The sequence below is a fragment of the Rhinatrema bivittatum genome, chromosome 7 (genome assembly GCF_901001135.1).
Source record: "Rhinatrema bivittatum chromosome 7, aRhiBiv1.1, whole genome shotgun sequence".
Lineage (NCBI taxonomy): Eukaryota > Metazoa > Chordata > Amphibia > Gymnophiona > Rhinatrematidae > Rhinatrema > Rhinatrema bivittatum.
In genome coordinates, this window is record NC_042621.1 from 31,733,766 (window position 1) to 31,758,364 (window position 24,599).

At 47.3% G+C, this 24,599-nt stretch overlaps 1 protein-coding gene across 6 annotated transcripts in view; it reads right to left on the minus strand.

Annotated features, from left to right (window-relative positions):
* The window catches only part of SPIRE2 (spire type actin nucleation factor 2), a 208,670-nt gene that overhangs the window by 9,926 nt on the left and 174,145 nt on the right, over window positions 1-24,599 (minus strand). For 5 of the 6 annotated variants that reach the window (XR_003857675.1, XM_029608209.1, XM_029608206.1 and 2 more), the window contains one exon: window positions 541-675. The exons of the other annotated variant lie outside the window; for it this stretch is intronic. Coding sequence is in view for 4 of the 5 variants with exons in the window: in XM_029608209.1 (XP_029464069.1) it covers window positions 541-675 (135 nt within the window). In the remaining variant the exon portion in view is untranslated. The remainder of the gene's footprint in view (window positions 1-540; window positions 676-24,599) is intronic. 6 annotated transcript variants of the gene reach the window in all.

A 24,599-nucleotide genomic window follows, 5' to 3' on the forward strand; every position in this document is an offset into this window, starting at 1 on the left:
GGATCTCCATTCCCAAACCACCCCATTCCATCCACAGAATTACCTGAGGCAAGAGACTGGGGGATCTCCATTCCCAACCCACCCCATCCCAGCCAGAGCATTACCTGAGGCAAGAGATGGGGGATCTCCATTCCCAAACTACTCCATCCCATCCACAGAATTACCTGAGGCAAGAGACTTAAGGATTTCTATTCCCCACCTACCCTATCCCATCCACAGTACTACCTGAGGCAAGAGACTGGGGAAACTCCATTCTCCATCCATTCCATTCCCTGCACAGCACTTTCTGCAGCTACAGACTAGGGGGAGATTCTTGGAATTGTGAAATGATCTTTCTGAAACTATGGTACACAGAAAACAGAAATAGTGTGCCTGTGTTTGGATTCCCTAAAGCAAGTTCCCTTAATTCCTAATTAACTCACTGTGGGGTGCAGTCAGGGCACATGACTCTGCATGCTCCTCCTTCTCCATGCACACTCACTGCTAACCAAAGCAGTCTGACCCTCCCCAGCTTCAGGGATTCCCTGCCCTTTTCCATACCTTCCCTTTCTTTAGGCTGTTGTAAAGCTCTTTGCTCTGGAAGAATTTCTCCATCTCTGCTTTCACCAACACTTTCCGCACATTAATCACTTCCTCCAGTGTCAGAGCCAGACTCTCCACGGGGTGACTGAACTCCTGCACCAAGCAGATCCAGGAGGGGAATGTGTGATCAACAGTAAACACCGATTAGCATCCGTTCTATTCCTTTACTGAGACCCATATATACAGCTCTGCTAATGTACCTCACTCCTGCCCTGCAGCATCTCCTGCTATTCCAATATTCCATGTGCCTATAAGAATCACCTGAGCTAAAAGATTCCAAATTATCCCTGTCAACTGAAAAGAAGGCTGTTAATACAAACAAAAAATCACTTTGAAATGTCTGTATGCCAATGCCAGAAGTTTAAGAAGTAAGATGGGAGAGATAGAGTGTATAGCAGTGAATGATGAGCTAGACTTAATTGGCATCTCTGAGATATGGTATAAGGATAAGAACCAATGGAATAGTGCCATGCCAGGGTACAAATTATGTCACAATGATAGGGAGGAGCAACTTGGTGGGCGGTGGTGCTTTATGTCCAGGAAGGCATAGAGTCCAACATGATAAGGATACTGCAAGAGACTAAATGCACAATAGAATCTTTATGGATATAAATCCCATGTGTTGGGGAAGAGTATAGTGATAGGAGTAAATTACTGTCCACCCGGCCAAAATGATGAGATGGATGATGAAATACTAAGAGAAATTAGGGAAGCTAATCAATTTGGTATTGTAGTAATAATGGGAGATTTCAATTTATCCCAATTTTGACTGGGTAAATGTAACATCAGGACATACTAGAGAGATAAAGTTCCTGGATGGAATAAATGGCAACTTTATGGAGCAATTGGTTCGGGAATCGACGAGAAAGCTATTTTAGATCTAATTCTTACTAGAGTGCAGGATTTGATGAGAGAAGTAACAGTGGTGGGGCCGCTTGGCAATAGTGATCATAACATGATCAAATCTGAATTTCCTAGCGTGTAGACAGATGGACTCAGGACCAGTGGGTTATGCTCCCCTGCCAGCAGATGGAGATGGAGCAAGCTGTCGTCACAGTATATATATATATATACACTCCTTTAGTGACCGCAGTCTGCCAGTATTCTCTGTCTTCAGCAGATGGTGGATGTGCATCTCCCTATGGATTGCTTCATGTTTTTTCAAAGGAGAAATTTGAAATTCCGATTTATTTATTTATTTATCGGGTTTTATATACCGTCATTCAAATTCATCATTATAAATCCATCATAACGGTTTACAAATATAAGGTTACATGTTAAGGGATAAACAGAGTTTCAAAAAGGTTTAAACTGTTGTTTAACATAGGGTGTTGAGAACGGGGGTGTTTAGTGTGTCCTTGGGCCTCAGCCCAGGCCCAGACCTTTAGGGCCGAGCCGAGGGTTGACGGTGGCTCCGCATGGCTGAACACAGTCTTACCCTCTGCCAGGCCTGCAAGCTCCCAAGGCCAACATCCAAGGATGTTGGAAGTGGAATGGTCCTTCGACCATTCCAAGCCCTTTCGGACCTGCTGCGAACAGCATGGAGCAGCAGGCCTGGCCTGAGGTTGAGGGCAGACAGAGGCCTTGACACGAAGACAGGACTATGGTCAATGCAGCGGCATCGCAGACAAGACACTTGACAACAGCTGGGTTGATGCAACGGCATCACGGACGAGGAACTTGACAACAGCAGGGTTGATGCATCGGCATCACGGACGAGGAACTTGACATCTAAACAAGCACACATAAGGCATGGACATTGGCACTGTCTCTCAGGGCGCCCTACTCAGGCCACCCGTGGGAAAGAGTCACGGACCACCCTGTCCCACTGCATGCCCTACACAGCCCTTGCAGGCTGGTCATGGACCACGAGGAGAGCGGAACAGCGCAGGGAAGATCCAGGCAAGAAGGAACTCCAATGACGGAGCCGGTGTCATCCGAAGCTTCCCCCAAGGCTGGCAGGAACGGAGGCTCAGGAGCACAGGGACGCTTCCCACCTGCAAGCCACCTCATTCTCAGGCATACACCATCCGAGAGCACCGGCTTACAGGAACAGAAGGCTCGAGAGCACCAGACGAAGACACAGGGAAGAACATCCTGGCAGGCGGACACATCAGGATAAGGAGGATCATGGCAGAACATCAGGACATGGTCAGGGACCTCAGGCAAAACATCAAGACACCAAGACATGGTATAAAATCAGACGAGACAAGGAGCTCCACGAAGAACAGACAACCTTACAAGGCTCTGGCAGGCAGGCGCCTCCAGAGGGAAGTCACCACAATGCAAGGCAAAGACAGACTGAAGCTGATGTCCTTATATAGGGCTGCAGACCGGCGACTCCCTGGGAGGAGTTTGGCAGGCCCACACCTAGCTGGCCCTATAACTACGGAAAAGTGCTGCGGGCCGGCCCCTAGGGAAGGGCGTGGCTCAAACCAGGAAGTTCATGCAAACACAAGCAGCCTCAGGCAGGCCCCACGGACATCGAGGCCTCCCAGGCCCTGGAGCAAATCCTGGACAGTTCACAGGTGAGGCCCTGGCTTGGAGCGGCCTCCAGGAAGAGGTAAGGAGCCTCCCATAGCCCGGCTACAGGAGGGTTCATAACATAGAGGAAACAAATGTTAGTTAATTACTGTTCTGGTTTACGTTTAACTTCATAGTTATGGTCCATAGTTGAGAAAAGTTCATATATTCATTTAATCTTCAGGTTGAAGTGGAGGGTGAAGTTGTTGTGTTGTTCATTGGGTGAGTTGGTATGCTTTGTTGAACAACCATGTCTTTAGCTCTTTTTTGAATGTTTTTAGGTTTTCTTGAGTTCTGAGTTCAGTTGATAGGGAGTTCCAGAGTTTTGGGCTACCTAGAGAAATTGCTCTCTTTTGGGTTTATTTATTTATTTAACATCTCTTTTATACCGATATCCGTTCGCACATCGCATCGGTTCACAATGAACAAAAACTTTTGGGCGGTGCCCTTGCATATAACAGATAACTTAGTGAAATAGGAATAATATAATAAACTTTTGGGAGGAGCCCTTACATATAAAACATCAATGGGTAGATGCAATGAAATCGAACTATAACTATAACTATAACTATATACAAGATAGTGCACAGTACAAAATCAGCAGACATAAGGCGTTCATAACAAAAATATCAGCGTAAACTTCACAGAGGGGTTTTATGTAATAGGGGGTGAGATGGAGTAGGCTTGTTGAAAGAGCCAGGTTTTAAGTTTTTTCTTGAAAGTGGGGGTATATGTCTCTATGCAAATATCATGGGGCAGTGAGTTCCATATGGTGGGGCCGGCAAGGGAAAAGGCTCTGTTTATAGTAGAGGAGAGTTTAAAAGAGTTGATAGATTGGGCACGGAGTGTTCCTTGGAGGGCTGGGCGGGTAGATCTCTCGGAGGTACGGGATTAAGCCAGTTGAGGTTGGAATTTACTAGACTCTTGTGTATGATAGATAGTGATTTGTAAAGAATTCGTGAATGTATAGGGAGCCAGTGTAGTTCGATAAGTGTAGGGGTGATGTGATCTCTTTTCTTTGTGTTTGACAGTATCCGAGCGGTGGCATTTTGTAGGAGTTGTAGTGGCTTAATGTGTGTTGCAGGAATGCCAAGGAAGAGTGCATTACAATAGTCAATCTTCGATAAAATAATAGACTGGAGGACTGTACGGAAATCAGTGAAGTGTAGAAGGGGTCTAAGCTTCTTTATTGTTTGAAGCTTAAAATAGCAGTCCTTTATGATGGATTTGATGAATGGTTTAAATGAAAGGTGATTATCAATAATAACTCCTAAATTGCGAGTGTGCGATGGGAAATTGGTGGATGAGTAAGCAAGTGAGATGTCTGGGAGCGGTTGCTTATTAGATATGATTAATAGCTCAGTCTTGTTGGGATTGAGAGCTAGGTGCATGTCCTTTAGGAGTTGGTTGATGGAGGAAAGACAGGATTCCCAGTTTTGTAAAGCAGTTAGGATAGAGTCAGAGAAAGGGAAGATGAGTTGCACATCGTCAGCATAAATAAAATGCTTGATGTGCAGGTTAGTGAGAAGCGTGGTAAGGGGAAGCATGTATATATTAAATAGCGTAGAGGAGAGTGAAGAACCTTGGGGCACACCTTGGGGAAGACTGATGGGATCAGATTCATTGTTGTCCATTAGGACTGTGAAGGTGCGATTTTGGAGATACGATTGAATCCAGGCAAAGGCCTTGCCAGTGATCCCAATATTTCTGAGGATGTTGAGTAGGACATCGTGATTGACTGTGTCGAACGCAGCCGAGATGTCAAGCAAGGTGATCAGATAGGAGGATCCTGAGTCGGTTCCTTTGATAAGAGTATCGTGTAGGGAGAGGAGCAATGTTTCAGTACTTAAATGCTTCCTGAAACCATATTGGGTGGAAGGGAGGATGTTGTTCTGTTCAAGGTGATCGGAAAGGCGTGAATTAACTAGCTTTTCAAGAACTTTAGCTAGGAGGGGTAGGTTGGACACCGGTCTGTAATTAGAAAGGGTGGCGGGGTCAAGATTCGGTTTTTTGAGTAGCGGTTTCACTATTGCTTGTTTAAGAAAATTGGGGACAATGCCATGCTCCAGAGAACAGTTGAGAATATTTGAAAGGGGTTTGGCGATCACATTGTGTATAGATAGTAGGAGTTTAGAAGGGATGGTTTCAGAGGGATGTGTTGAGGGTTTCATTTTCTTTAGTATGTTCTCTACTTCTAAGGAGGATGAGGACTCAAAAGAGGAGAGGGAGACTGGAGAGTTGATGTTGGGAAGACAGATATTGAGGTTGTTGTGCGAGAATTGTGCCGTGATGGAAGATACCTTGTTTTTAAAAAATTGTGCTAACTCGTTGCAACGATTTGTAGAGGAGTTAGCTGTTTGTTGCGTGTGTATGGGAGAGGTCAGGTTGGCAACCATAGCGAAAAGAGCCTTGGGGTTATATTGCAGACCGTTTATTTTTTTGGCGTAGTATTCCCGTTTAGATTGTAGGATGGAATTCCTATATTCGTGCATACGTTGATAGAGAGTTTTGGTTGCGGGGGATTGGTGTTTGCGCCATGACCTTTCAGAGGCTCCGAGTTGGATTTTAAGATTTCTGAGGACAGGCGTGTACCAGGGTTTCCTATTTTTACGGTTGGGGTGGACAGTTTTTGTTATTAGGGGGCAATGTTCATTGGCAATGCTGAGGGTGAGGTTAACCCAGGAGGAGAATGCATTATCTGGGGATGATAGGTCAATTTGTTTGTCTATGTCTGAGCATGCTAGTGTGATGGTCTCTATATCGCTGGATTTGCGAAATTTGAAAGATATGGGCTGACGGGGCGCAGAAATGGAGCTTTGAGGAAGTGTAAGTTTAGTCTTGATTAAGGAGTGATCAGACCATGGTACTGCCATACATAGGGGGGGGTTGAGGTGAGTTGCTTGGAATGCGTAGGAGGTGTTTTTAGGAGTCCCTTGTTTACTGATCTGAGGTTTCGATTTGGGGTATGTAGTTTTATAGATGAGCTTAGCCAATTTTCTTGTTTTTCATATATAATTTTATGGAGGATGCATAGTACTTTGTATTCAATTCTGAATCTTATTGGTAGCCAGTGTAGTGAGATAAGTATTGGAGTGATGTGGTCATGTTTTTTGGATCCAGTGAGGATTCTTGCAGCTGCGTTCTGTAGGATCTGTAGTGGGCGAATGGTGTTTATAGGTAGGTTGAAAAGGAGTGAGTTAAAGTAATCTATGTTGGAGAAAATTAGTAATTGAAGGACTGTTCTGAAGTCATTATTGGAAAGAAAAGGTTTTAAATGACGGAGAGTAAGTAGTTTATGATATCCGTCTTTGATTTTTGTTGTGATATGGTTTTTAAAAGAAAGTTCTCTGTCAATTATTACTCTGAGGTTGCGGGCATGGCTAATTGGAGATATAACTGAACTTTGGTTCATTAGGTTGAGTGGAGGTATTTGAGGAGAGTTGTTTTTTCTGTCTAATAAAATCATTTCAGTCTTGTCGAAGTTGAGGATTAGTTTTAAGTTGGTTAGAATTTGTCATGAACCTGCCACGGAGCTTCCCCTTGAGCAGGCACTCACCTTTGATTGGACTTCCTGCTTGAGCCCTATAAAAGGGCTGTCTTCGCATTACGTCTTGGCCTTGCATTGGGGTTACTTCACTCTGGAGGCTCCTCCCTGCCAGAGCTCTGTCAGGTCTTCTTCGTGGAGCTCCTCTTCGTTTCGTCTTCATGTCAAGTCAAGTCAAGTCTTTGTGCCTGAGGTCCTCATCCAGATGTCCTGGTGTTTCGCCTCCTGGTGTCCTGCCCTTCTTGGTGTTCGCTTCAGTGCTCTTGAGCCTTCCGTTCTGCTGGCTGTGGATTTCCAGGTGACGCTTCTTCGTCTTGGGAGATGCCGGCAGTGGACTTCGGTCCCTGCGCTCCTGAGCTTCATGACCTGCCAGTCTTTGTGGAGCTCCAGATGACATCTGGCTCTTTCGTCTGAGTCCCACCTTGACTGGATTCTTCCCTGCGCTCGTCCCGTTCTCAGCGTGGTCCATGACCAGCCTCCTCAGGCTGTGTAGGGCACGCAGTGGGACAGGGTGGTCCACGACCAGCCCATTGGGTCCGCCCGTGAAGGTGGGCTGAGTAGGATGCCCTTCCAGCTTCTCATCTCGTCTGGACTTTGTCAAGTTCCTCGTCTCGTCCTGGATACCGTTGCATCAGTCTTGGTGTCATGTCTTCGCTTCAACATCTTGCTCCTGATGTCGTCGCATTGACCCTGGTCCGGGATGCCGTCGCATCGACCATTGGTCCGTGATGTCTTCGCATCAGCCTTGGTGTCATGTCCTCAACTATCTTGGTGTCAAGTCTTGATCCAGCCCTCGTCTCTGATGTCATCCGCATCAGCCTGGGTGTCATGTCTTCGTCTGCGATGCCGTAGCATCGACCTTGGTGTCATGTCTTCATGTCAAGGCCCATCTGCCCTCGTCCTCAGGCCAGGCCTGCTGCTCCATGCCGATCTAAGTGGCAGGTCCGAAAGGGCTCAGAATGGTCGGAGGACCATTCACATTCCAACATCATCATCTTGTTGGCCTTGGGAGCTTGCAGGCCCAGCAGAGGGTAAGATAGTCAGCCATGCTGGAACACGCCGTCAACCCTCGGTTCGGCCCTGGATCCGTCTGGGGTCGGGCTGAGGCCCAAGGGCACACGAAAACACCCGCCATGCAACAGAATGCAAGGCCTTCCGAGGCCGCTACGTAACAGAATTTCCTTTATATTGTTTATTTGTTTATTTATTTATTTAAGTTTTTTTTATACCAACATTAAAATACACATCATATCAGTAAGTTTAAATAAGTTGCTGTTAATTTGTAAGTTTCTTCAAGTGATTTTTTTATTGGGATTAATATTTGAATATCATCAGCATAGATGAAGTGTGTCAGATTGAGATTTGATAGGAAGTGGCATAAAGGAAGCAGATAGATGTTAAAGAGCGTTGCTGACAGAGCGGATCCCTGGGGAACTCCTGTGTTTAGATTGATTTTCTTTCAGAGGGAATCATTGAGTAGTACTTGGTAGGTGTTGCGTTAGTGCCTATTCTCGCCCTCGCTCCACCCTCTCTACCTTTGTGGTGACTCCCTTCGGCTCAGATGGACAGATGCAGCCATGGCTTCTCCCCACATCTTGGTCCCGGTATCCCTGGGCTGGCCTGACGCCACGGATCCGCCATGTTTCTGATGACATAAGGGCGCATGCGCGCACGTTCCAGACTTTGTACCAGCAAAGGCGCGAACCTCGGGGGTGACCCCCCATAGTGACATCATCCGTTTTCAATTTAAAAGGTCTTTCTTTGCTAACTACAAATGAGTTAGCAAGGAACTCCAATGGGACTTGCTTCGGCAGTCCACGCTACTTGCAACAACGATCCAAGTCAGCAAGGAGAAATCTTTCTCCACTGCTCGGCCTTTTCAAACTTACCAGGAGTACCCGCTCCTCGGGTGCTCCGCTCTCTCTCTTCTTGATTTCAGATTGTTGGACGGGATCTGGTACTCGCTCCTCGAGGGCCTACGTTCCCGAAGACTCAGAAGACTCCTATTGCCTGGAGGCGATCGCAGACGTGAACACAGTGAGTCCTATTACAGACAGGAACCGGTACTCGCTCCACGAGGGCCCTTGTTCCTAATCTCTAAGACTCCCTTCAGTCTAAGACGTTATCGCAGGTACGGAGATTGTGAGTTACCATTGCAGATTGCAAATAGGAACCAGTACTCACTCCACGAGGGCCTATGTTCCTAATACCTTTCTCAGACTCTCTTCTTCCTCAGAAAATATCGCATACCTATATTTTATGGATTACTATTACAGATTAACAGATAGGAACTGGTACTCTCTCCATGAGGGCCTATGTTCCTAAATCTCTTCTAGCCTCTCTTCTATTCCAGAAGCCATTCCATACACAATTATTGTGAGTTCTATTTCAGACTGCCTATAGGAACCAGTGCTCGTCTGCGGCTCCTGTTCCTGAATACTGAAGACTCTCTGTTGCATAGAAGACATTACAGATATCTACAATTGTGAGTGTATCATCTACCACTGGTTATATCCAGCATACCCTGTCTACTCACTACCTATAGTCTCTCCTTACAGCTGAGCAACTCAGAGATCGTAGTTCCAGTATCAGAGGCACTTCAGCCCTACCGGGCACATCAACTCACTACTGCCACCTCTGGTTGTTCTACTTCCAGTCTAATAAAGAACTATCTGTGTTTGTCTCAATACTGTAGCCTAGCCGGTGGGCCATCTCAGGATCTCCACTTGAGTGCGCTGTCATCTGCCATCGGCCCAGGGATTCACTATTTCTACTAAGTGTTACTCCTTACACTATTAGAGCGGTATTATCATCTGCCACTCTATGGGAGCCAACCCACATCAGACCATTACTACTCTTTCTGCGGAAGCTGATCCATATCAGATAGCTATCTCCCCGTGGGGATCATACAGGTTGCTGGCTCATCTTTCTACAGGAACAAAGCATAACAGTTGCTACTCCTTCCCTCTGGGGAAGCAGAGCACTAACAGATTGCTAAACTCCTCCTCCTACAGAAGCCAGGCCTATCAGATTGCTATCTCCTCTCTTTGGGAGGAGCTGATCGATTTCAGATCGCTCACGCCGCCCTCCTGGCGGGGTGAGCGCTAGCATATTGCTAACTCCTTGGCAGATTCCGTATCAGATTCCTAACTCCTCCTTCAACGGGAGTATCCAGCAGCCAGATCATAACAGATTGCTAACTCCTTAGCAAGATCGCTAACAGTAGGATCTTTGAGATAGGTAAGAGGAGAACCATTGTAGGGTTGTTTCTTTAGCTCCAATTTCGGATAGACAGTTAATCATGATGGAATGATTTACTGTATCAAAGGCTGCAGAAAAGTTGAGTACAATTAGCGGGTATCTGTGGCCTTTTTCAAAACCTTTGAGTACGAAGTCGTTCATTGCTAGTAGAAGGGTTTCAGTGTTCAGTTGTTTTCTGAAGCCAAATTGAGTGGGTAGCAGGATGCTGTTTTCTTCTAGGTGGTCAGTGAGTTGTGTGTGGATGACTTTTTCAATGATTTTGGCAATGAATGGGAAGTTTGATATGGGTCGATAGTTCATTGGGTTTTCAGGATCAAAATTATTCTTCTTGAGAATGGGTTTGATGATTGCCGATTTTAGGCATTCTGGGTAGTTTCCTTCCGTGAGGGAGAGGTTTACGATTTTAGTTATCGTTTTTGTTATTGGTGGTTCAAGATTTTTTATCGTTGTAATGGGAATGGCATCAATAGGGTGTTTGGCTGGGTTCATTTTTTTAATGATCATTTGGACTTCTAAAGAAGATGCTGTCTCAAAATAGGGCTGGCTTTTTGTTTGAATGTTTGGTATTTTCTGGTCTTGTGAGTCATTTTTTAGGTTGTTCTTTATGAGGGTTTTGATTTTTTCATTAAAGAAGTCTGCAAAGTCGTTACTAGAGATCTTTGATGTTGCTTATGGTTGGTCATCGTAAGATGATTTGGTTAGGCTTTTTACTATGTTGAAGAGCATCTTAGGATTTTGTTGGTATTTGTTTATTTTGTTAGTGTAGAAGTCTTTTTTTGTTTTATGGATGAGTTTTTTGTATTCAGCTAGTTGTGCTCTGTATGCGTTTAATAGTGTGGTTGTTTTGTTGTTTCTCCATGATTTCTCTTTTTTTCTGAGTTTCTGTTTGGCTGCTCTGATATTTTCATTGTACCAAAGGTATTGATTTTTTGTTTCTTTTATAGTTTTCTTTATCAAGGGATTTATCTTGTCAGCTACAGTTCTAGTTATGGTAATCCAGGATGAGATTGTGTTTTTGGTGTTTGACAGGTCTATGTTAGTTCAGTTTGAAGATTTGCTTGAAGAGTTTCAATGCAAAAAGGTGAACGGTATGAGAAGGATTTAGTTGTGCTTTTTCTTGTTGTTAGTTTCCAATTTGAATATAAGTTTGCATGGATGATAGAGTGGTCTTACCATGGTATTTTTGTTATCTTAGTTTGGTGGTTTGACCAAATGTTAGTGTTGATGAATATAAGGTCAAGTGTATGACCTGCTTTGTTTGTTGGGGCATTGATAATTTGACTGAGCCCCAGTGATGATATTGTGTCCATGATTGAGGTACAGGCAGGAGAGTAGGGGGTAATGTCTATGTGTAGTTGAAGTTACCAAGAATAATTATGGGTTTGTTGATTGATATTTTGGTCAGGAAAAATTCAATAAGTGAGGAGCAGTTTTTATCTAGAGCATTGGGGGAGGGGGGGCAGTATACCAGACAAATTTGTAGATGTGGAGAATTAAATAGAGCAATTTCTAGTGGAGAGCAATTGCTTGTTGTGATTAATTTCATCTGTAAGTTTTTTTTTATGATTAGCATAAGGCCTCCGCCTTTCTTTTTAGGTCTGGGAATTGAAAAAGTTCTGTAGGTAGAGTTATTGATTTGGTTAATTATTACTGTATCAGTGTTTTTTGCCCATGTTTCTGTAATGGCCATGAAATCTGGTTTTTCATCATGGAGAAGGTAGTTGACGATTGGTATTTTTTTAATTGAGCATTGAGCATTAAAGAGTAGGAAAGAAAGTGTTAAGTAGCTGCTGAGAGATTTGTTGTTGTTGTGCGCAATGGTTGAGAGAATGATGTTTGGGTTTTATTTTTGTTTTTATTTCTCTGTCTTTCGAATTGTTGTTGTGAGTGTTTGGGTCATTTCTGTTGATCATATGGTCTTTGGGGGGTTGATGGTTTGGCATTCTTCATTCGTTCAGGAGTTAACAATAGATATCAAGAAATTGAGATTGAGTACTGCTAGCACTGCGGTTTGCACGAAGGGGTGCACAAAGGGGAGTGCCCTTTAATTTAACAATTTTAATTTAAGGAAAAGAATTAATTTAAGGAAAAGAATTTAATTTAAGGATTTTAATTTAAGGAAAAGAAAGCCCCGCTCTCCTGTGCTGATAACAAAAGGTCCCTCCCACAGGAGAGAATTCCTGAGGTGATTTCTGTGGTCCTTCAGAGATGTGCTTTGGTCTGGTAGCTGGGTTTCCCGGCGTGGGCTTAGCTGCTCATTCAGCTGAAAGGCAGCAGGTGCAGGAGGCCGAACGCGGCAGTGACAGCCGAAGCCCTCTCCCTCCGCAGCCGGAGACCGTCTCTGTACTCAGCTGATAAGTGCTGAGCTTAGGAAAGGTTTTAAAAACAAGTTTTACCTTTTAAGCAGAGACAGAGGGATTTTAGGACTTCCTCCGGTCTCCATGCTCGAAGCGCCGTACTGACCTTCGTTCCCGCTCTCGTTGGGGTTGGGAAACTGGTCAGTCAGTGGGTTCAGTAGCCCCGATGGGCTAGGCCCTGCAATTAGGGGTTTTTTTTTGCATGCCACGTGGTAGGCCGCGGCAGTGGTTTTGCATGCTCCTGAGCTGATGGTGTGCACAGTGCGTCAGCTCTGCACATGCATGGTGCACTCGTTTTTGGGCGCGCCTTTTACATGCACAACATTTGGACTGTCCAAGCATCGGGACTTGGGCATAAGTTGTACATGTGCCTTGTCGCGCTTGTTTCTGCAGTGCTTAAGTTTTGTGCACATAAATCTTTTAGCGCAAGCCATTCAGATGCACATTTACCACCACGACACCAGTAAACAAGAAGCCTAAGCATCTTCCTATTTGTGTTGCCTGTCATATTAGGGCTTCTCAGCCTCTTGGCTTCTACCCTGTATTAGCGCTGCTTGGACGCTCAAGGAGAGTTGTCTTCCTTGGATTTTACTAAGCCTGGCTCCTCCCATTCTGATGATGGGTTGGTTACAGCCTTGACTGGAGGGATGCCAGACCTTGGCTCTCCCTTGACTGGCTCCTCCTCAGGCGAGGGCAGTTCTGTGGGACCAGCTCCAGTTCCTTCTGGGCTTGGTTTGGATCCAGCTGCCTTTTGTTGGGTGGAATTTTTTCAAGGGTTACAAGCTTTTCTTCAGGCACAGTCTTCTGCTTTACCCAGTCCTGTCAGGTCAGACCCTCAGCCAGTGGCTCCTCACTCTTCTAGTCCTAGGCTTCAGCGCCAGAGCTTGCCTCAGCTCCCTGCAGGTGTTCCCAGCAGGAATCCAGATGGCACTGATGATGAGGTAGATCCTGATTCCCTGGAAGATGGAGAAATTCCTCCAGGTCTAGAACAATATCGAACCATGTTGAGGTTCTTTCTTAGGGATGAACTTCCGGTACTGATTTTACAGACCTTGAAACAGCTGGCTGTTCCTGGTTTGGATGCCATGTCAGAGCCAAAGAAGAATCCCATTTTGGTTTCATTGTGTAAAGCCACTTGTTTTTTTTCCCTATGATGGATTCCATTCACGAATTGATTTATCATGAATGGGATGATCCAGAAGCAAATTTTAAAGGGGTCAGACACTGAAAGTCCTGTACCCCCCTGGACCCAGGTGTGAGAAAGCATTTGCATTTTCCCAAAGTGGATGCCCTGGGATGTGCCGTCTCTAAGCGGATGACTATCCCCGTGGAGGGAGGAGTGGCTTTGAAGGGGGTATACATGATAGAAGGATTGAGGCTATTCTTATTTATTTATTTATTTATTTATTTATTTATTTATTTATTTATTTAAGGTTTTTATATACCGGCAATCATGACAACATATCTTGCTGGTTTACATAAAACAGGAGTGCAGTAGATACATCAAACTGGAACTGTGGTGACCGAAGGAGCAGTTACATTTAACAAGGGTAGCAGAACTTGGAGAAGGAAGAAGAGAAAGGAAAGATTGGTAACGATTAGACAATTTACAGATTAAATACTATATACAAAAGCATTCTTAAGCAAGCCTTTGAGGCAGTGGCTATAACTTTACAGATTGCTTCCTGTTGTGCCCTAGTGGCGCGATCTTGTCTGCTTCTCTCTCAGGAGGTTGAGTCTGGAGGGAATTCCAGTGCAGATATGGAGCCTGCTGCCGCCTTTTTAGCAGACACAGGCTGTGATTTGGTCAGTACCTCGGCCAGAGGTGAGGCTTCGGTGATAGCAGCCAGGAGTCAACACTGGTTGCAAAACTGGTCAATTGATGCAGCCTCCAAAGCTAATCTTACAAAGATGCCCTTTAATGGTTCGCTCTTGTTTGGGAGCGAGCTGAAGAAATTGGCCAGTAAGTGGGGCGAATCTCCGGTTCCTCGGTTGCCGGAGGATAAGAAGCAATTGCAGCGCTCCTTTGGTATGAGGGGTTGTTTCCGGGGTTCCAAGCAGTTTTGTCCCTACAGAGGGTCAACCTTTCAGAGTACTCGGCCTTTCGGTAGGTCTCAGGCCTTTTGTCCCAGACAGTCCAGGAGAGGAGCAGACTTTGGTGGTTGACCTTCCCGAGCTTCCCAATGATTGAGAGGATCAACTTGGTGGAGGTGTGGCACTTTATGTCCGGGAGGGTATAGAGTCCAACAGGATAAAGATCATACAAGAGACTAAATGCTCAGTAGAATCTACATGGGTAGAAATCCCATGTGTGTTTGGTAAGAGTATAGAGATAGGAGTATACTACCGTCCACCTGGACAAAATGGTCAGACAGACGATGAAATGCTAAGAGAAATCAGGGAAGCTAACCAATTTGGCAGTGCAATAATAATGGGAGATTTTAATTACCCCAATATTGATTGGGTAAATGTAACATCAGGATTTGCTAGAGATAAAATTCCTGGATGTAATAAATGACTGCTTCGAGGAGCAATTGGTTCAGGAACCAACAAGAGAGGGAGCTATTTTAGATTTAATTCTTAGTGGAACGCAGGATTTGGTGAGAGTGGTAACGGTGGGGTTGCGTCTGTCGGTCGCAGATGGCTGCAACCGCTCTGCCTCCCTCTCTTTTACCTTGCTCCTGGTCCTTCAGAAGTATGACTGCCTGCGCTGCTGTTTTCCGAACCCCTCGGCATCTCCAAGCCAGCATGGGCATCCCCGTCTGCCATGCTTCTTCCTGAGGCCTCCTAGGGGGCGCACGCGCGCGTATATGCTGCCCATGTTCTTACGTCATGGCGGGAACCTCGGGGTCTGCCCCGCCGCATGACATCAGTATCTCCGGGTATTTAAACCTCCGCTCCACTCCAATACAATGAGCTAGCAAGGACTTCGGTTTTGCTACTCTGACCGCTTCTAAGCTGCTCGCTTGGATTCCTCACTACCCTCCAGGGTATTGCGCTACCTACTGAAGCTCTGGGTACCCGCTCCTCGGGGGCCCCTCACTTCTACTTGCCCTCCGGGGTTATTCAGCCTAACCATCAGGACACCCGCCCCTCGGGGGTCTTGTCTGCTTTATTCCAGGTACTTTCGTTGCTCTTAGGTACTCGCTCCTCGAGGGCCTATCCTGCTCTGGGTATCCTGTACCTCGGTCCACGGGTCCTCTCTTCACTCGACTACCGAAGGAAGCTATCATCGCTGCTACCCAGTGAGTACTACTACGCTCCAAGCTCTCCTCACTCCACCCTTCAGGTTCACGGCCTATCCCGCGCTGCGGAACACTACCGGACCTTCGCTACATCTGGGTGAGATCATCAACTACATTACTACTGAGACTATCTGGGGCCTTACTGTGATATCGCTGGACTACAGCACTGTCCGTTCCTTGGACAAGGATCATCTTCATCACAGCACTATAATAAAGCTTCCTTTCCTGTGTGTCCGCTTGCTATTGAGTCTAGCCTATCATTGTGGTTCCCCACGGGGCCCCTCCCCATGGGAGTAGTCATCGCCACTTCGACCAAGAGTCCACAATATGCCACAAACCCAACAGATGGTGGGGCCACTTGGCAATAGTGGTCATAGCATGATCAAATTTAAACTAATAACTGGAAGGGGGACAATAAATAAATCTACAGTTCTAACACTAAACTTTCAAAAGGGAAACTGATAAAATGAGGAAAAGAGTTAGAAAAAAACTGAAAGGTGCAGCTGCAAAGGTTAAAAGTGTTCAAAAGGCAAGGACATTGTTTAAAAATATAATCCTAGAGATGCAGTCCAGATGTATTCCACGCATTAAGAAAGGTGGAAGGAAGGTAAAACGATTACCATCATGGTTAAAAGGTGAGGTGAAAGAGGCTATTTTAGCCAAAAAAAATCCTTCAAAAATTGGAAGAAGGATCTTTCTGAAAAAAATAGGATAAAACATATGTATTGTCAAGTTAAATGTAATGTGTGACGAACGGCCTCGGAAGGCCTTGCATTCTGTTGTGTGACAAATGGCCTCAGAAGGCCTTGCATTCTGTTACGTGACACGGGTTTTAGTGTGCCCTTGGGCCTCAGCCCGACCCCAGACGGATCCAGGACCGAACCGAGGGTTGGCGATGTGTCCCAGCATGGCAGAACACGGTCTTACCCTCTGCCGGGCCTGCAAGTTCCCAGAGCCAACAACAGGATGATGTTGGTAGGGGAATGGTCCTCCGACCGTTCCAAGCTCTTTCGGACCTGCTGCTTGGATGGTCATGGAGCAGCAAGCTGGCCTGAGACAGATGGAGGCCCTGACAGACGGAGGCCTTGACACGAAGACATGACACCAAGGTTGATGCGACGGCATCGCAGGCAAGTGTTGATGCGAAGACATGACACCAAGGCTGATGCGACGGCATCACTGACGAGATGAGGAACTTGACAAAGCCCAGACGAGACGAGAAGCTGGGAAGGTAGACATTGGCACTGTCTCTCAGGGCGCCCTACTCAGCCCACCTTCACGGACGGACCTAATGGGCTGGTCGCGGACCACCCTGTCCCACTGCACACCCTACACAGCCCGAGGAGGCTGGTCATGGACCACGAGGAGAGCGGGACGAGCACAGGAGAGGATCCAGTCGAGGTGGGACTTCGTCGACGAAGCCAGTGTCATCCGGAGCACCACAAAGGCTGGCAGGACAGGATGGCTCAGGAGCACAGGACACAAGTCCACTGCCGGCAACCCCCAAGACAGAGAAGTGTCACCCGGAGATCCACGGCCGGCAGAACAGAAGGCTCCAGAGCACAGGCGAAGAACACCAAGGGACCTGGAACATCAGGAAGCGGGACATCAAATGACGAGACACCAGGACACCTGGACAGGGACCTCAGGCAATGAAGACATGACAAGGAGAAGATGAGACGAGAAGCTCCATGAAGAAGACAAGGGACTTGTCAGAGAGCTGGCAGGCAGGAGCCTCCAGGGCTGAAGTAACTCCGATGCAAGGCGAAGAGCAAATGCAAACACAGCCCTTTTATGGGGCTAGGACAGGAAACAGTTTCAAAGGTGGGGCCCAGGGCATATCCGGCCGGGGGCCTTTAAATGTTGAAGAGAGGTGCGGCTGCACGCCTAGGAGCAGGAAGGAAGCTGTGCAGGACCGACATCAGCGACGCAGCAGCGGGGCTGGGCCTGAAGACAGGCCCTGATGACGGCAGCAGCTCCAGCCACTGCAGGAGGCCCCGAGGGCGGCTCCAGCCGCCAGGTGGACTCGGGGATTGCGGCCTCCAGCCCTGGGGAGAGCAGGACATCGGCGGCGGCTCCGTGCCGCGATGAAGACAAGAAGTCCGCGCTCCGGCCGCGATGAAGGCAGAACAAGATGGGCGGCGTCCAGGCTGCAAAAGGAACTGAGTCTGCGGCTCCGGCCGCACGGGAAGGCCCGACTTCGGCGGTGTCCGGCCGCATTGGGCAGCAGCATGGGAAGCAAGGTGAGTTCTTGCTTGCGGGGAAGCCTGCGGGCAGGGTTCATAACATGTAAAACATTGATAAGACAGGCGAAAAGAGAATTTGAAATGAAGTTGGCCATAGAGGCAAAAACTCATAATAAAAACTTTTAAAATATATCCGAAGCAAGAAACCTGTGAGGGAGTCGGTTGGACCATTAGATGACCGAGGGGTTAAAGGGGCTCTTAGAGAAGATAAGGCCATTGCAGAAAGACTAAATGAATTCTTTGCTTCGTGTTTACTAATGGGGATGTTGGGGAGATACCAGTTCCAGAGATGGTTTTCAAGGGTGATGAGTCAGACGAACTGAACCAAATCACTGTGAACCAGGAAGATGTAATAGGCCAGATTGACAAACTAAAGAGTAGCAAATCACCTGGACCAGATTGTATGCTTCCTAGGGTACTGAAGGAACTAAAAAATGAAATTTCTGATCTACTAGATAAAATTTGTAACCTATCATTAAAATCATTCATTGTACCTGAAGACTGGAGGGTGGCCAATGTAACCCCAAAATTTAAAAAGGGCTCCAGGGGTGATTCGGGTAACTATGGACTAGTGAGCCTGACTTCAATGCCGGGAAAAATAGTGGAAACTATTCTAAAGATCAAAATCGTAGAGCATATAGAAAGACATGGTTTAATGGAACACAGTCAACATGGATTTACCCAAGGGAAGTCTTGCCTAACAAATCTGCTTCATTTTTTTGAAGGGGTTAATAAACATGTGGATAAAGGTGAACCATTAGATGTAGTGTATTTGAATTTTCAGAAGATGTTTGACAAAGTCCCTCATGAAAGGCTTCTAAGAAAACTAAAAAGTAATTGTTATGAAAGTGGACCCCTGTTTCGAGGTAGATAGCTACCATCGAAGGGCGAGGCCTCTCGGACTGGAGAGGCTTGATAGAAGACTTCACTCTGGAAGCACGCAACACCCCCAGGAGGAGCCTGTAGAGGTCAGGCCTCTGGGACTTAGGCGACTCCTCTGAAGACTGTAGAAAGGTCTGGATGCAGGCACCTCCTGCAGCTCGTGGGTTCCAGACAGCTGGCGCCTCCAGCAAGTCGTAGCAGTCTGAGGACGGAGTCGTAGAAGAGTCCAAAGCCGGTCCGAGATTTGATACACAGGCGGGGTCCGAGTCCAATCCAGGGTCAAAGCAGGAGAAGCCAAAGCAGGGTCAAGCCAGGGGAAGGGTCCAACGCCGTACTAGGATCAAGCCAGGAGAAGACACGTCTACCAGTCCAGAAGTCAGCAGCCAAGAATCAATCCACGGAGCAGGGGAGCAGAACGGGACGAAGAAGAACAACCAGGAACACAGGAACACACTCAGGCAGGAACCTCAATACCAAGGCAAGGACTGAATGCTCAGCCCTTGCCTTAAGTACAGGAAGCCCGGGGAGGAGTCTCAGGGGGAGCCATGACACTTCCTGCTAATTTAGAAAAATTCCCGCTAATTTAGAAAAATTCTGGATAAAACTGCGATAATAATTCGCAAAACCCAGAAAATGTTGAAGCGCACGTAATCCATTAGGCTGAGGCCATTCTTTAATGCATTTCAGCTTGGCGGGATCCATTTGAAACCCTTGCTTAGATATAATGTAAACCAGGAAGGGTAATGACTCCTTTTCAAAGATACATTTTTCAAGCTTAGCATACAGTCTGTTTTCCCTTAGACGCTGTAACACCTGAAGGACATGTTGTCTGTGGGATTGTAAATTGGCCGAGAAAATAAGAATGTCGTCTAAATAGACCACAACACAGACATAAAGTAGATCTCAAACCGGCATGATGTGTTTCACAAATGTCGGTAAATAAAAGTTAATAAATAAAATAAATAAATAAATAAATATTTCATTAATAAAGGTTGAAACACTGCAGGGGCATTGGTTAATCCAAACGGCATAACGAGATATACGTAATGTCCATCTCTAGTATTAAAAGCCGTTTTCCATTCATCACCGTCACGAATTCCAATTAGATTGTAGGCCCCTCAGGTGTAGTTCGTGAGCCGGTCGATACTGGACGAGGAGAGTTCCATGAAGTGGTTCTTCTAGAATTGGCTCCTTCATGAGCTCTTTCTTGTAGTCGCCGGTCTATCCGAGTTACTAAGTCCAAGGACCTTGGTAATTCTCAAGCCGCCATCTCGTCCTTAATCTTAGACGACAGACCCTCCAAATATATGGAACACAAACAATTCTCCTCCCCATTGAAGCTCTGAAGCTAGTGTTCTAAACTCAATGGTGTAATCAGCGAGAGCTCCGTTCCCTTGCCGAAGTTGCAGAAGTTTAGAACCGGCTACTACTTGCTTCCCAGGATCATCGAAAACAGCAGTGAATAACTCCAGGAACTTTTGAAGATCTTGCAGGACTGGGTCTGATCGCCGCCAATAGGGAGAAGCCCATGCCAGGGCTTTCCCTTCCAAGAGCAATAAAATATAAGTAGTTTTAGTGAAGTCATCTGGAAACGAAGAAGCTTGAAGCTGGAAATGCATGCTGCACTGGTTGATGAATCCTTGGCATAACTGGGGATCCCCTGCATAGCGTGGAGGTATGGGTAGCGGAATTGCAGTTCAGGCGGTGTTTGACATCAACGCTGGTACTGCTGAAGAAACAGCCTGAGCAGCCGCCATAGAGTCCAGACGCATGTTAAGTCGCTCTAGAGAGGCTGCCATGGATTCCAGTATACGTTGTTGTTCCATGACTTTCTGGGCTAGTCCTGGAATGGCTTGCCGAGCTAAGGCCTCTGCCAGGTCCATGGCCTTGGTATTCTGTTATGAAAGTGGACCCTGTTTTGAGGTAGATAGCTACCATCGAAGGGTGAGGCTGCTCGGACTGGAGAGGCTTGATAGAAGACTTTACCCTGGAAGCACGCAACCCCCCCAGGAGGAGCCTGTAGGGGTCCGGCCGCTGGGACTTAGGCGACTCATCTGAAGACTGTAGAAAGGTCTGGATGCAGGCGCCTCCTGCAGGTCGTGGGTTCCAGATGGCTGGCACCTCCAGCAGGTCGTAGCAGTCTGAGGACGGAGTCGTAGAAGAGTCCAAAGCCGGTCCGAGGTTCGATACACAGGCGGGGTCCGAGTCCAGTCCTGGGTCAAAGCAGGAGAAGGGTCCAAAGCTGTACCAGGGTCAAGCCAGGGGAAGGGTCCAACGCCGTACCAGGATCAAGCCAGGAGAAGACATGTCCACCAGTCCAGACGTCAGCAGCCAAGAATCAATCCACGGAGCAGGGGAGCAGAACGGGACAAAGAACGAAGAACCAGGAACACACTCAGGCAGGAACCTCAATACCAAGGCAAGGACTGAATGCTCAGCCCTTGCCTTAAGTACAGGAAGTCAGGGGAGGAGTCTCAGGGGGAGCCATGACACTTCCTGTCATGGCTCCTTTAAGAATACCCATCAGCCGCGCGCGCGGCTCCTAGGAGCAGGGGAGGAGGAGCCGAATCGCCGCGGAGCCACTCTGCCGATTCCAGCAGTGGTGGCGGCCGTCAGAAGAAGGAAGGGGCTGCCTGCTCCCGCAGGAACCCTCGGCACTACCCGGCGTCCCGGGTAAGTTATTTCCTTCGCACCCACCGGCCTGGCCTCAGTCGTGGTCCGCTGCGGCCGGCGGCCATGACACCCAGTCCCGGTCGCAGCGTGCCACGGCCGGCGGTGCTAACAGTAATGAGATAGGAGGTGATGTCCTTTCGTGGATTACAAACTGGTTAAAAGACAGGAAACAGAGAGTAGGATTAAACGGTCAATTTTCTCAGTGGAAAAGGGTAAACAGTGGAGTGCCTCAGGGAACTGTACTTGGACCGGTGATTTTCAATCTACTAGATAAGGGAGCCCTGACCGACGTGCCGCAAATGCGCAGTAGAGAGCAACTCTACCGCGCATGGGCGGGTAGCACGTCACCCAGAGCGGAGCGTGCCTGAAAAAAAAAATGGCGCCTGCTCCTTAGGAGCAGGAGCGGCGGCGACGAGCAGGAGTGGGAGGAGCAGTAGCCGCGGCGACGACGACGACGACAACGACAACAAGCAGGTGCAGGAGGAGCAGCGTCGGCGACGCGTGAGAGGGAGGGAGGAGCAGTAGCGGCAGTGGCGTGCGCGCGAGGGAGGAACACCCCCCTGTCTGCCGGGTGTGGATGACTGAAAGGGGAGGGGATTGAGAGAGGGGGATGAGTGAGGGGAGGAAGGAGAGAGTGGGGGGAGAGGAGGGAGGAGAGAGTGGGGGAGGGGAGTGAGGTGAGAGTGAGGTGGGGGGAGGGAGGAGAGAGTGAGGTGGAGGGAGGGAGGAGAGAGTGAGGTGGAGGGGGGGGGAGGGAGACTAGAGGGGGGAGGAAGTGGGAAGGAAATGGACCGGAACATTTTTTTTAAATGTAGCCCGTTGTTACGGGCTTAACGGCTAGTATATATATAAATGATCTGGAAAGGAACACGACGAGTGAGGTTATAAAATTTGCGGATGATACAAAATTATTCAGAGCAGTTAAATCACGAGCAAACTGTGATACATTACAGGAGGACCTTGCAAGACTGGAAGATTGGGCATCCAAATGGTAGATGAAATTTAATGTGGACAAGTGCAAGGTATTGCATATAGGGAAAAATAACCCTTGCTGTAGTTACATGATATTAGGTTCCATATTAGGAGCTACCACCCAGGAAAAAGATCTAGGCATCATAGTGGATAATACATTAAAATCGTTGGCTCAGTGTGCTGCAGCAGCCAAAAAAGCAAACAGAATGTTAGGAATTATTAGGAAGGGAATAGTTAATAAAATGGAAAATGTCATAATGCCTCTATATCGCTCTATGGTGAGACCGCACCTTGAATACTGTGTACAATTCTGGTTGCCGCATCTAAAAAAAAGATATAGTTGCGATGGAGAAGGTACAGAGAAGGGCAACCAAAATGATAAAGGGGATGGAACAGTTCCCCTATAAGGAAAGGCTGAAGAGGTTAGGGCTGTTCAGCTTGGAGAAGAGACGGCTGAGGGGGGGATATGATAGAGGTCTTTAAGATCATGAGAGGTCTTGAACGAGTAGATGTGACTCGGTTATTTACACTTTCAAATAATAGAAGGACTAGGAAGTTAGCAAGTAGCACATTTAAGACTAATCGGAGAAAATTCTTTTTCACTCAACACACAATAAAGTTCTGGAATTTGTTGCCAGAGGATGTGGTTAGTGCAGTTAGTATAGCTGGTTTCAAAAAAGGTTTGGATAAGTTCTTGGAGGATAAGTCCATTAACAGCTATTAATCAAGTTTACTTAGGGAATAGCCACTGCTATTAATTGCATCAGTAGCATGGGATCTTCTTAGTGTTTGGGTAATTGCCAGGTTGGAATGCCGAAGAGTCCCGAGGAACATCAGTTGCTTGGAAGCCCGGGCTGTCCGGTTGGCATGCTTGCAGTTCGGCCACAGGCTACAGGGTCAGTTGGTCTCTGTGATGTCAGACAATGCAACGATGGTGGACTACATCAATTACCAAGGAGGAACCAAGAGCCAGCAAGTGTCACAGGAAAAAGACCATCTTATGGAATGGGCAGAAGGTCATCTACAGATGATCTCGGCTTCTCACACTGCAGGAAAAGACAACATAAGAGTGGACTTTCTCAGCAGGGAGAGTCTGGACCCAGGAGAATGAGTGTTGTCAGCCGAGGCGTTTCAGCTGATTGTGGATCGCTGGGGCCTTCCGTTCCTAGACCTGCTGGTGACATCTCGCAATGCGAAAGTTTCTCGATTCTACAGTCACAGGAGAGATCCGTGCTCCCTGGCATAGATGCTGTCATACAGGTCTGGCCGGAAGGCAGATTGCTTTATGCCTTCTTTCTGTGGCTGTTGCTGGGCAGGATAATTCGCAAAATCGAAGGCCACAGGAGGCTAGTAACTCCTGGTGGCACCGGACTGGCCCAGGCGCCCATGGTATGCGGATCTGCGGAGACTCCTAGTGGAGACCCCCCTTCGTCTTCCACCGCACATAGATCTGTTACAGCAGGGTCCGGTTCTTCACAAAGATCCATCTTGGTACTGTCTTACAGTTTGGCCCTTGAGAGGGCTCGCCTTTTGAAGCAGGGATATTCCTCTGTAGTGATTACCACCTTACTCCGTGCTCGAAAGTTCTCCACTTCCTTAGCCTATATATGGGTTTGAAAATTTTTGAGGCCTGGTGAGAGGAAAGTGGTGTTCTTCCTCGTTCAGTTAAGATCCCGCTCATTCTGGATTTTTTGCAGGATGGGTTGAATAAAGGTTTGTCCCTTAATTCCTTGATGGTGCAGGTTGCAGCTCTTGCCTCTTTGTTATTGTTTGTAAGGTTTTGGGTGGACCCTTGGACACTGTGGCAGATGACCATGCCCACGGGGGGAAGTCCCGTGAGGGGCCACAGATCGGGCTCAGCTTTAGGACACACAACACAGAATTATCTTTTATTAAACAAAGTTGAGAAGCCACCAGAGGTGGCAGTAGTGAGTAGAGATGAAGCCTGGCTGGGCTTGTAGTCCCTCAGGACACTGGAACAGCGATCCCTCAATAGCTGTGCTGTAGTGGAGAGAAACTGAGATAGTGAGTCCAGTGGAGCATACACAGGGTTCTGGTATAGAGCCTCGTTGGTTGATTACTCACACAGCGGTTTCTCCCGGAAGGTAACACAGAAGCTGGAATAGAGGCAGGCCCTCGAGGAGCGAGTACCTGGTTCCAGGGAACAGCTCTGAGAGAATATAGATGGTAACTCACTAATGGTGTAGGCAGTGGTCTCTTCCAAGCAGAAGTGAAGCTCAGGCAGCGAGTCAGGGAACATGGGCCCTCGAGGAGCGAGTACCGGTTCCAGACAGCGACCTGAAAGAAAAGAGAG